The sequence below is a fragment of the Myxocyprinus asiaticus genome, chromosome 26 (genome assembly GCF_019703515.2).
Source record: "Myxocyprinus asiaticus isolate MX2 ecotype Aquarium Trade chromosome 26, UBuf_Myxa_2, whole genome shotgun sequence".
Lineage (NCBI taxonomy): Eukaryota > Metazoa > Chordata > Actinopteri > Cypriniformes > Catostomidae > Myxocyprinus > Myxocyprinus asiaticus.
In genome coordinates, this window is record NC_059369.1 from 2,432,685 (window position 1) to 2,446,130 (window position 13,446).

At 36.0% G+C, this 13,446-nt stretch overlaps 1 protein-coding gene across 1 annotated transcript; it reads right to left on the reverse strand.

Moving 5' to 3' along the window:
- Window positions 1-6,982: 6,982 nt before the first annotated feature.
- On the reverse strand, window positions 6,983-11,874 carry LOC127416673 (forkhead box protein F1). The gene is made up of 2 exons (XM_051656157.1): window positions 10,640-11,874; window positions 6,983-9,149 (listed from the first exon to the last, which is right to left on the reverse strand). The coding sequence occupies exons 1-2, from the start codon at window positions 11,616-11,618 to the stop codon at window positions 8,986-8,988; spliced, it is 1,143 nt and encodes a 380-aa protein (XP_051512117.1). The 5' UTR covers window positions 11,619-11,874; the 3' UTR covers window positions 6,983-8,985.
- Between the last annotated feature and the right edge of the window lie 1,572 nt (window positions 11,875-13,446).

The following is a 13,446-nucleotide window of genomic DNA, read 5'->3' on the forward strand; positions in this document are numbered from 1 at the left end:
GTTTTCTGTAACCCTAGTTGTTGGGTTGGTTTAACACTGTGTGGAGTAGGTGCAACACAGCTTGCAGGGTTTGGTGCAATCCAGCGTGCTGGTTTGGTCTTTGTAACCCAAATAGCTGGGTTAATCTTACCCAATGCAAGGTTGGTGCAATATTAAACCAGTGCTGGGTTAAGAATTGTGTTGTTTTTACCCCAACATTTTTTTAGAGTGCAGGAGTCAGTCTTAACATGAAAATTATGTGGAAATACTAACAATTATGGAAGTTGTTTGTGACCTTGTTGAGTCGCCGACATTTATTAGGCTATTACAGTTTTTAAATAAAGAAATAATGATGGCTTTAGTAAGGCTGAGTTTCAGATGTATTGATGCTAAATCATAGAGATGAATGAAAGTGATGCAATAAATGCATGTAATGTGAATGTATACAATGTGAATCATAAGGGGCTCTCACGTAGCCTAAGGTTTTGTAACTTTGACTGGAAACTGAACAAATGCACACAGAACAGAATTAGAATAACGGGCATCAGCACTGAACTACTTATAGACCTGCCTAAATATTAATAGATTATCTGGTTAGACTTCAAGGCAGTGGACAGATTTAACCCCTATGGCGGCACTGTATAGACTACTTGAAGCCTTACTGCCATTTTGCAGCCAGCATGCAATTTGTTCCTGCCTTGTAAAAAAGACTATAGGCAAGCCTATTTGAACCATATTGGAGGAAGAGACAGAGAGAGAAAATCTCTCATTGCACACTCTCACTCTAACCTCCTTTGTTAACCATATTTTTATTATTTATTTTGGCCTATTTAAGTTTAAAAATGCATGGTTACATTACTCACATATGTCTTCTTAAATAATCAGTTTAATATGAACATATCATCTTTCTATTGCCATTGCAATTATGCAATTATTCAAAGAAGGCACTATAAAGTTTATATAATGCATTACATGTCTTGTAAATTTTGACCTATCATGTCGCATGTGCAGACTGCGGAGACTGCCTATTGATTTCATAGTGATTTCATTAATGGAGTGTCTTTTTGCACCCCGTGTAAATAGTATCTGCACATAGTGCAGCTATTTGCATCCCAGTAGTCTGATGAAACCACAGGAATGTATGACAAACTACACAGGTGTCACTGCAGTTTTGTGGGGTGTAAAGACAGTGTGAATGTGTACTGTTGTCCTAGCTACAGTGGTTCAAATCCCTGTTTTGTCCCAGTCTTTTACCATCCGTCATCCTGTTTCCACTCTTAATATTTCCTTTACTATTACTTAAAATAATAGATAAAAATGAATATAAATGTTCATTTCATCGCAGTGACACTGTGAATGTCAAGGAGTGCAAAAAAGGGTTTGATCTGGAGGTGGGGTCTGTCGATCGCACTTGTTCCCACGGCTCAATATCACTTTGGTGTAGTTAATCATCAAGCTTAATATTGTTGTAACCATGTTTTTTTTTTTTTTTTTTTTTTTTTTTGGCAGAAACCATTGTTTTAATGCAATTAACCATGGTGTTACAGTTAATGTAGTGTGTCTGTGTGACTCACACTGTAGTGATGCCTTATACTGTATGTTAATAATTAAATATGGTGCAATTAGTAGCTACCATTATTTGCACCAGGGTTGGGGTGCAAATGTTACCGATCCTGCTCAACCCGTTCCCTGTGGGATTTGAACCAGCATCGGCCAGCATGGGAGGCGAGCACGCTAACGAGGAGGCTTAATGCTACAGCCTCTAGCGTCAGTCACTAGTGCACCACTTGAGGCCAGGGGAGTGAGGTTTACACACACTGCACACAGTTATCTCGTACCAGCTGGCTCCTGCTACACAAATAATATCAGCTACTATTTGCACTGGGGTGTAAATAGCATGTACCATTATTTATAATGTATAATTGTAATGTATAATTATAATGCAAGTCGGTGTAAGGGGACCCCCCAAGAGCTCGGACTTTCGCACGAATTATCTTAGAATTATGAGCTGTTTCCCAAAAGCATAATAATTTAAGTAGCCTACTTGAAAGTCGTCGGAGATATACTTGCTCTGTCTGGAGTAATCGAAGAGCGCTTGAGCGTCGTAAGGACATAGATTATACAGACACCTGCTGGACAATTGCGAAATTTCACTTCATACAATTTAATACAGTTTAAATTGAGATGCTTACACCTTTTGAAGTATACGGTGTGACCATGGTTTTATTTATTTTTTTGTTTATTTTATTTTATTTATTTTTTATATTTAAATAGAAAATAATTAGCTAACAATAATAAGGTCTACTATATAGTTCACTAGCCTATGCAGGAATATTTGTATTATCTAACATATAATGTATAATATTAGGAGGGCAGGCTTCTGTCAGGGCCCCCCCTGTAGAACCGCCACTGGAAAAATAAAAAAATGACAACTAAATTACCTTTGGCAGTGCCAATACATGGCTATACTGAGTACACAAAACTGAAATCAATGCACATTCTTTTTGTGTAGGGCTCTGATAAGACTAAGAAATACTGTATCTTCAATATCTTCTTCATTGCCTAATTGATAGTATTAAAGGGATAGTTCACCCCAAAATTAAAATTCTCTTGTCATTTACTTAAGGCCGATCTATACTTCTGCATCGGACCTATGGCGTACCCTGGCATGCACCTCTTAAAAAATGTAACTGCATGTTGCGTCCACGCAGACCATGCCAGCTGTGATTGGTCCACTTTAACTAGAGACCACCCCCAGGATGATGACAAGTATCTCTGAGGTTGCCTCGCATTTTCTTCCACTTTATTTTACTGTCTATTAGATTGTATTTGGACTCGGGACCAGTAAGCAATTGTCTTAATTGACCATTAAGCATCTGCTGTTTATATATATATATATATATATATATATATATATATATATATATATATATATATATATATATATATATATATATATTTTTTTTTTTTTTTTTTTTTTCTTCTTCTTCTTCTTCCTCCGGGCCTTTACTTAATATTAATTTGATAGAATATGTGAGTGAAATAATATGTATTATATTGTACTCATGAACTTTCCGATAGGCACGATGATTTAACCGACAGTATGTGTACAGTAAATCATCATATTTCATATAAGGTATGGAAACGGAACACTTCTAATTTGTCAGCAAATTAAAAAAGCACCTGGTAAGAGATAACCAATATTGCCAATATGAATTGTAAAGTCATTAAAAAACGACACCTATTTTGTGTTATTCAGGCGAGTACTAAATAATTAGAAGATTTTTTATCAGCATGGAACCTCAAAAGTATGCCAAAATGTTTATGTATTATTATTTAAGCGACTCAAGAGCAAGCATACAGTAATATCCTCATTTATTTTCTGCCTGTGATGCAGGCAACTCGAATAAGAAATAATGTCGTTTAATGTAATAAAAAAATGTAGTCTGCCTACATTTCAACATACTTTGCACTGATTTTTGTTGCTACAATAATACATTTTGTTTATTTATGAAACATATAGTTACCATTTTGGCTGTGTACTCACAGAACGACGCAGAGACACCAAAGCAGTACTATAAATACAAACCAACGCGTTGGCAAATACGCACTATGCGCTCATGGAGTCTGCGTCAGACCAGCGCGGTGCACTTTTATAAAGGACTAAAGAAGCTGGTCTGAACTTAAATAAGCCTAAATGCGCTTCAGACGTACAGGTAAGATGCAATGTACCCTAGCTGTGTACAAACCTGACGGTCTAAATGTATAAGCCACAGAAAACGGGAACACAGAATACATGGAGGACTCTTCTAAGATATTGTAGAATAATGACAGTAGGTGTTACCACATGATTTTGCTTAACACTTGTGCGACCTTAGGGACATTTTTGTCTTTTTCATTTTTGTTTTTTCGATCATTTTGGCTGTGTTAATGCCAACGGTATAAATTTTGCCAAAGGTGTTTATTTTGGGGGGAATTTTGATATTTCAACCTCAGTTCCTATAATACATATATAATACACTGTGTACACAAAATAGTTACACTCAGGACCTTCAGGACAAAAATGTCCCCATTGAAACCCATTAAAACTGCAATATTTGATCCCAGTGCCATTAAAGCATAAAATCATGAATTCTATGATATTATGCTTTCATTCCGGAGCCCTGGCTTCAAAATTTATATATTTTTTTATATTTTCCACCAGATGGCGCCATTTTTCTCGTGTTTAGCCTATGAAGCAAATACATGCCCCCCCCCCCCCCCAACCCAATTTTCTGTTTGCTGTGTTATAGAGCACTGCTAGCCAATTGAATAAATTATGAAGCTAAAATTGTGAAGGTGCGTTGATGTGGATGTAAGAGTGTGTTTTGTATGTGTGTATTGAGAAATTTGTGTGTATGTGTGTGTGTAAAAAACAACAGCGGCATTATATAAACAAACTGGCATTTAAAGGGTTAAAATCCTGAAAATGAATGAATATTTGGTAGTTATGATCAGGACTGATGTTGGTTAAAAAAATAATTAATTGAAAGTGGAAAATAATATTAATATATAATATTATTATGGCAGTTTTTTGACATGGACATTTTTGTCCTCTAAGGATCTCTGAGTAACTTTTTTTTATTGACGTACATGGGTTAACTCATACATAATAATAAATGGAAAACTGTGTGCCGCATGCTTTTGGTTATTTCTACAGGACCTGTAGCATAGAGTATTATTGACTCCATTTGTACCAGCGCACTGTTTCGGCTGCTTTCATACTCTCACATGTGTGCATATGTCTACGTGTGATGTAAAAAGTGCTCATGTCAAGTTGCTACACGTCTGGGTTTTTGGCCTTCTCTCCTAGAAAATATAAAGCATTGGGAAGTTGAATTCATTTAAGTGAATCGGTTTGTTCAGAGGATTCATGTACAAGAATCGTATTAAAGGACGATTCATTTGAGTTTCACGCAAAATACCCTGCGCATTTTTTCACATCTTCTTATTTGTTGTTGCTGAATATTTAGTTAAATGCTGCTATTACATGGACATGTTTGCATTTATTTACACACTGATTTAGGCTATCTGTTGAAATGCTGTTTAATACTGATAGTTAGACTATATATATATATATTATAGAGATAATACTTTAGTGTAGTTAGGCCCTGTAATAGCTTGTAGTGTAGATAAAAAAAAAAAAAAAGAAAAATTAATTGTAGCTTCAACTCAAAATTGCTCATGGACAGAATAAGTATATATGTTAAACTTAAAAATAATACAATTATTGATTTAATTTTTTTTATTAAGTATATGCTGTTCATGTTCATTTAAATGAACTATAGCTTATTTTCGGAATAAAATGCCCTGTTCTTATCCACTTGCGACTCCGTTTGACTTATTGTACTGAACTATTATTGTTTCCAATAATACCTATATGAGACTCAATCATATGGCTTTAAAAAATAACAACATGAATGGGTCGCAGTTTATAATATGCATGGATTTTAATTTGCAGTATTTACTTTTACTTTTTGATACTTAACTTTTACTTTAGTATTTTAATTGATGATTTTAACTTAATACATTTGTGTGGTATCTGTACTTTTACTTAAAGGGATAGGTCACCCAAAAATGAAAATTCTCTCATCATTTACTCACCCTCATGCCATCCCAGATGTGTATGGATTTTTTTCTTCTGCTGAACACAAACAAAGATTTTTAGAAGATTATCTCAGCTCTGTAGGTCCATACAATGCAAGTGAATGATGGCAGAACATTAAAAAGTCAGCATAAAATTAATCCATAAGACTCCAGTGGTTAAATCCATGTCTTCAGAAGCGATATATGTGTGTGTGAGAAAAAGATCAATATTTAAGTCCTTTTTTATTTCTACCAATGACCAGCCCCGACCAGCAGGTGGTAATATGCACAAAGAATGTGAATTGCCAAAAAACAAAAGAAGAATGTAAAAGTGAAAGTGGATATTTATGTAAAAAATAAATAAATAAATAAATAAATAAATAAATAAATAATAATAATAATAATAACTTTAATATTGTACTGTTTCGCACCCACACCTATTATATTGCTTCAGAAGACATGGATTTAACCACTGGATTCTTATGGTTTACTTTTAAGCTGACTTATGTGATTTTTGGAGATTCAAAGTTCTGGCCCCCATTCACTTGAATTGTATAGACATTATTCACGCTAGCGCCATCTTTGATTTTGAATGGGAATGACAACGAGGCTGTGAGGGATATACTTACAGTCTCTTCAGTGGGCTGTACTGCGGTTCAAAGTGTTTCTAGATCGTTCCGCGGACAGAACATTGAAAAAAATATCTGTCCAAGAACATTCAGTATATAAAGAACTCCGGACAGCATGAGTTGTGGAAAATCAGATGTGATCTAGGCACGAGCTTTACACAGCTTTATACAGTTCGTGCCATTGAAGAGATGGTGATTCAGTCCCTCACAGCCTCATTGTCATTCCCATTAAAAATCAAAGATGGCGCTAGGGTGAATAAGGTCTTAATAATGGACCTGCAGAGATGAGATATTCTTCTAAATATCTTTGTTTGTGTTCTCCAGAAGAAATAATGTAATACACATCTGGAATGGCATGAGGGTGCGTAAATGATGAGGAATTTTCATTTTTGGGTGAACTGTCCATTTCAGCGCGGTACGTAGCTACCGTAAAGTAAGTACAGTAGCTTAATCTCTAGAAAACTCCTTAAAACTGCACTGAACTTCCCTGTGTTCATTATTACGTGATGCGCTGTTAAAGAAACAGTCACTATAGTAGCTGCGTCCATAACATTTATGCAGTTTTAAGAGACACTAAATACATAACAAATGTACTGAAATAATACAAAATGTAAAAATACATGCTACTTCGAGTGTTCTGTGTTTACAGGAGCCTATTCACTTTTAATAAGAATTAATAAATGATTTAAATAAATAACATTTGATTATTATTATTATTATTATTATTATTATTATTATTATTATGGATGATGAATTACGCTTTATGCCACCCTTGAATGAACCAGTACGACCTGGACACGTACTGGTTCAACAAGCTCAGCGGTGTTTAACTGTTTAATCATTATTTTTATTTATTGTTGTTATAAAAACAAAACCTTTAAACTAGAATACATTAACCGCAATCTCTTATGTTAATAAATGATTAAAAATATATATAGTAAAATAGGTCTCAAATTAAATAGGTAACAGTGCACTCTTTACACCCTTCATTGGAAATGCAATTTCACATTCAAGTTTGATTAGAGGATGTCAATATTAGGCTATTATTTGTGTGTGCCATCATATAAGTCTTATCACATTATTGCAGTTCTCTTTTAAAATGCTAAAATTCACGTAACTTTCTTTTAACCTTTTGATCATGGTTGTTCTTTGATTTGGAGTATTTTGCATTGGGGTTCAGTTCTCTTTAAACAAATAAGCATTTGTTCCTCCACGAAGAATGAATCTGAATCAGTCTCAAACCCCCATATATTAAAGATTATATTACAAGCAAATGGAATAAACGTTCTTATAAAGTATTAGTTTTAAAGCTGCAGTAATAAACATTTTCTTTTCTGCTGATCCGCTTGTTTTCTTAAATGGAGTGTCAGTTGTGTGCGGACACTTATCCAGGAATGAAATAATCGTGGTGAATAATATGGAACAACAACATAAAATAAAAATGAAACATAAATAAATAAAAATATAATAATAATAATAATAATAATAATAATAATAACAACAAACTTAATAAACACAATAAACATAATAATAATAATAAATTAATAACAGTAACAATAATAAATAATACTTGTTTTTGTCCCCTGATATTGTCATATTATGACTAACATAATCATTATTTTGCGTTCTTTTGTAGGCCTATTTTTTAATCTGAATTCCGATGATTCGTGTTTAAAGATTAATTATATTATTACACTTAGTTGCTGAATTGATGAATGACGCAGAAATGGCTAATGCTATAAAATGAAAGCTGTGTCTTTGGATAAAAAAAAAATAATAATAATAATTCTTGTTTTGAAAAGTCATGTTTTGAACAGATATTACAAACTCCATTTGTTATTTACCTTTTAATTTTCTTAGAACTTGTGTTACATAACTAAAATGTAATGCCATTGGAAAAAAAATATACTAAAATATATTTCCTACACCATGTACAGTTTATACAGTGCTTGGGGAATATGACGTGTCAATATGGGTATGTACAACTAAATAAACACAATGAAAATAACAAACAGTGCTTATATTTAACCTTCATGTTACATTGGGCAAATATTGCCAATAAAGCAGTCAATACTGTGGCTATAACTGTAGCCTAAAAAAAAAGAATCAGAATAAATAAATTGCGCTTTATGGTTTAAAAGTGCCTTCATTTCCTGTTCTTAAGTATTCACCAACTCAACCCGAAATAAAATTGTTTTGTGGTCAAATGTTCATACAAACGAAAAATATAATAATAATAATAATTACAAAAAAAAAAAAAAAAAATCCTAAAGAACAATATGTTAACTGGAGCGTTTTCACTCATCTTTCATCTCTAAAATGGTAGTCATCCGCCAGCAGTTAGTATCGAGCCGTAAGAAATTATGTGCTCTGACTTTTATTTATTATTATTATTATTATTATTATTATTATTATTATTATTATTATTATTATTATTATTTTCACGGCCTAAAGATTTGCAGAGATTTGAACTGAATCTGTAGTTTTCCATTTTTACCTCTCTGGAAGTACATAACTGGCCTTTCTGGAATGCTCCTGTATTGAGTTTGACATTTTCTAATACTTTGGTTCCATTATCAAATTCTGTTTAGTAATTTACGGAAATGCTTGATTCCATGTCCCTTTCCAAAGAAGTCCTCTCATAGACCACTCCATTTCACCACTCCACTCTTCATTTGGGCATTCCGCCTCCAAGTATGCTTTCAGGTGCACGTCGTTCGAACAGCAGAGAGTTTGCTATGTTGTAATGCTGTCACATAACACATGGTTTGATATCCTGATAGGAGACCTGCTGGTGGTGGTAGTATGAGCTGCTCCCTGGTGAATGCATCGATGAAGAGGTCATGGCGTTAAAAGAGAAGACAAACTCTTTCCTGTCACACATGCTGGGTGACTGGGGATGATAGCGGGAAATACCTGTGGAGATACAAATATATAGCAATACATGATTCACAGAGAGAAAAATACGATGAAATTCAACAATGTATTTAGTTCAGTTCATCCCCTATTTCAAAATGATTTTTTATTTATTTATTACGTTTTGCTTGGATGCAAGTTTGTATTGGCCTGCGAAATGTAGTGCCCTTAATGTTCGAAACCTCCAACAGTTTATTATTATTATTAATATTATTATCGTAGTAGTAGTGTATTAGAAAAAGATGCTGAGATAGGCCTACATAATATTGGCTGTGACTGCTGCATCTCATAAATACTTCTTATCGTAAAGATCAAACTCAAAGCCACATTTTTGGATTTAGCTATTGGCTATCAAACGCCCGATACATTTTTCAGCCTGTATTAATCTAGTTGATAGAGCGAAAAAAAATAAAAATAATAATCGTTACAAACATTTGGTTAAGGTCTTCTTAAATACAATGGAAATGAACGCTGGCAATAGTAGTAACTTTATGAAACAATATAACAATAGCAACTTAATCAGTAGTTATTAGATGTGAAAATATATTCCTCAAAGTTTAATCAAATTTTCTTTGCTTATGTAGACCTAAAATAACAAGTGTTCTGTCAAGCAATAAAGCATAGCCTAGCATTTTGCCAACTCGTTATTTTAAGAATCAGTGTTAAGGTGCAAAAGTTTCATGCATTTTAAAGATTTTAAATCTATTTTAATGATAGCAGTAATTTGTTTATGCTAATGTCTAAATGTCAGAGTGGTGTAAGAGATTTGGATGTGATCATTTAATTGTCAGCGGGGCTGCGTGCATGCGAATCCCCATGGACAGTGCTGCGGGGCTTATGGCGTGACTCCTCGCTCTTGCCCCAGAATGGTCACAGGAGGCAGACAGAAAGCTGTTCTATTTGTGCATGTGTAGAATGATTCCAGTCTCCGAGCTGAAAACTCGTACACACGCACAAGTAAGTACTTACTGTTTACTTGCTGTATAACCACCTCCTGTAAAATAGTCTGGAAAACAAAGACATGTTCTCTGATCTATTTACTTTATCGAGGACGTATAGGAACATTTTGTTCACACTTTGTAATACAGTGTCCATGTTTTGCAATAATTGATAATAGCCTAACAAATGTATTCACCGGTTTCTCAGAATTATTATTATTTAGAACATGTTGTGCGACAATATTAGCCTACTGTGTTTCTATTAAATACACAGTGAAATGAATAGGGGCATATTAATGAAAAGCTTGAGCAACTTTCATCGGCAAACAAAAAAATAATAAAATAAAATAAAATAAAAACTTTGATAAAAAGCACAAATGTTTAGTTGTCGTTGTAGTTTAATTGTTTTCCCCCTTTTTGAGATTGGCGTTGTTTAGACATTCGATTCAGATGTTATTTCATCAAGTCTGACTTAATAATGTCCCTCGCCTAATCTGGGATATATTTGTATGATAGGCTACAAGTTAGACACAGGTCATCCTAAAATGTTACCTTGAAGGTCGGTGGTGCCATGACCGTTCTGCTGAAGGTAGGACTGTTCCAGAGAGTGTGTGGGTAAACTAGGCTGTAGTGGGTTGGCACCGGGGTTGCACGGAGAAAGCGGCTGCTGTTTAATGTAAGACGCCCCGTTGTTGAGAGAAACAGAAGGCGCTGGAGGCCAGGCCGAAGCCGTGCTAGAGTATACGGGATGGGGCTCCATAACTCCTCCGCTAGTGAGAAGCGGCGATGCGGAGTTGTCGTGGTGGGGGTACTCGCTCCCCGAGGATCCTGTGCAACTCCCCATGTAGGAATGTCCACTGCTCGCTGATAGATGTGACATGGAGTGTCCTGCCAAGCCCATTCCTTCCATATTGCTGGCCAAATGTCCATTCATCATCCCAATCCCGCTCTCCAAAGATAAACTGTTTGGAGGACAAGACAGGCCCCCACCGGCCCCCTGAAAGTTATATGACTCGGGTATGTGATTGAATCCCAGCCCGTTCATCATGCTGTACATTGAGGGTTTTAGCGCTTGACATTTGCGCCTGAATCCCCGCGGCCTCCTGCGGAATGATCCTTCCTCAAACATGAACTCACTGGCCGGGTCGATGGTCCAGTAATGACCCTTCCCTGGTCTGCCCAAACCCTTGGGCAGCTTAATAAAGCACTCGTTCAGAGACAAATTGTGACGCACCGAGTTTTTCCAGCCTTGATACGAGCCTCGGAAAAACGGGAAACGACTCTGAAGGAACTGGTAGATTTCGCTCAGAGTGAGTCGTTTGGTAGGTGAGCTCTGGATAGCCATGACGATGAGAGCGATGTAAGAGTACGGAGGTTTTTCAGGGCGACGGATTCCAGCGTTCGTCTTTTTGGTTTTGGTGATGGACGAGGAAGAGGTCTCCATCACAGGCGTCTGTCCGTGCGGTTTCTCCGACATGGGGCTGCTGTGGGCAGGGGTCTGCACGGAGGGCTGCGGCACTTCAGCCGTCATTCTTCACACACATGCACACGACAAAATTCACGATCAAACAAACTGCAACTTTACGCTGCTTTCATTAACAACACACTGCAGTGCTCAAAATAACTCTCTCTCTCTCTCTCTCTCTCTCTCTCTCTCTCTCTCTCTGTTTTATATCTGTAATGCGTAATTGCGCACTACTCCTGCGATAGTACTATCCACCATAAAACTGAACAGTTAAGGGAAAATAGCTCTTTCGGCTTCAGATCCTGTCGTCTTGCTCCTCCTATATGAGATGGGCTTTTACTTATCTGTTTCCATCAGCTACTCTTGGGCTCTTGAACATAGGCACGTCAGAGACGCTCAGAGGCCGCCCAGTGTCCCTCCTACTGTCAGTTCTGCTGGGGGTGGGCTTCAACATCTGCACACACTCACACATAACTAAAGCACTTTAAAATAAAGCGCAGTTATAGTCTTATTATTGTAAATAATAGGCCATAGCACTATCAATGAGTTTCTGTACTTTTCAAAGATGGGTTAAACAGTAATATTTTTAACTAATAATTAATTAAACTTTTAGAAGGATGTTCATCGTGTTTTGTATTTTTTCGTTTTATACATCGGGTATATGGTTCATTCATTAATATATTTTTTGCTGTTTTCAATATTGCTTTCTCTGTACTTTAAATTATTTCCAAATGAAGAAATGAATTATTTTAAAATAAAAAAGAATAAACCCTTTTTTGAGCTTTTAAGTTGTAAAAAATGTCAAATGTAGCCTATACGAAATGGTTTTCAAGAAAAGCACTTCAACTAAGAAGATCCATGGTCAGATGAAAAGCATGTTTCTTTTTCAGATAGACAGGAACATGGGCAGGATGTTTATACTGCAGAATGTAAACATCGAGCAAAAAAGCCTCGCTAGTACTAGACTTATGTACATAGAGAGCCACGTCTTATTCTGATTTTTACACATACATTTGGAGATTTCTAGGCTGTGTAAGAGTTGAAGAATGGAAGCTTTGGGTCGGGAAGCTTTTGCGTCCGTGGGAAGTCTTTGGACGACTGCAGTCCACATTCAGGCAAGTTACACGACTGCTCTGAAATCACACGCCACCTGTGCTTTTGCTTTGTTGGCTTTTAGAGTCAAATCAAACGATGACTTGTTTATTTTTGCTTTATTGTGGACACAGCTTCTGGCATATCCCCATGCACGCAGTTCATTACATGTGTCATTATAAGTGTCGTCATAGCTTGTAAAAGTGTTACGGAGGACTACGGATGAGAGCTTTTACTGCATTGATGCTATTTATTTCTCTGCCTCAGCTCTCTCTGTGTCTGTCTGTTTTCCTGGGCTCTTGGTTACTATCGGCCTGGTTCGCTTCATTTCCACAGAAATTTATCCCAACGATGTCTATTTTAATGTTGCACTCTATTTTTTTTCCTGGGTAAGTTAATTCTTTATGCTATACTCATGCTTTTGAGTAATCACTGCACATAGACTTCTATATTATATGAGCGTATTAATAATGAATACGCTTTGAGCAACGCTTCTGTTATTTTCGAGTCTAAAACAATCTAATTTAATACAGTAAATGAATAAATCGAGTAGAAGGTAGTGTTTTGCTTTTCGGATACAGTAGCTGAATTAGGCTACATAACTGGAAGAAATCGTGGCACATGAAATGCACATATGAGCATTCAGACTCGCATATCTCCGATATCAACATATACCCTGAAGGTTTGGACATGGTGCTGCTCAATGCAGGAATGCATATTGATAGAGGTATTGTTTTAAGACTTGGAAAGGGGCCCATACATTTATCAGCGCAATGGACCACCCAACGTGCGCGCGCCCTCT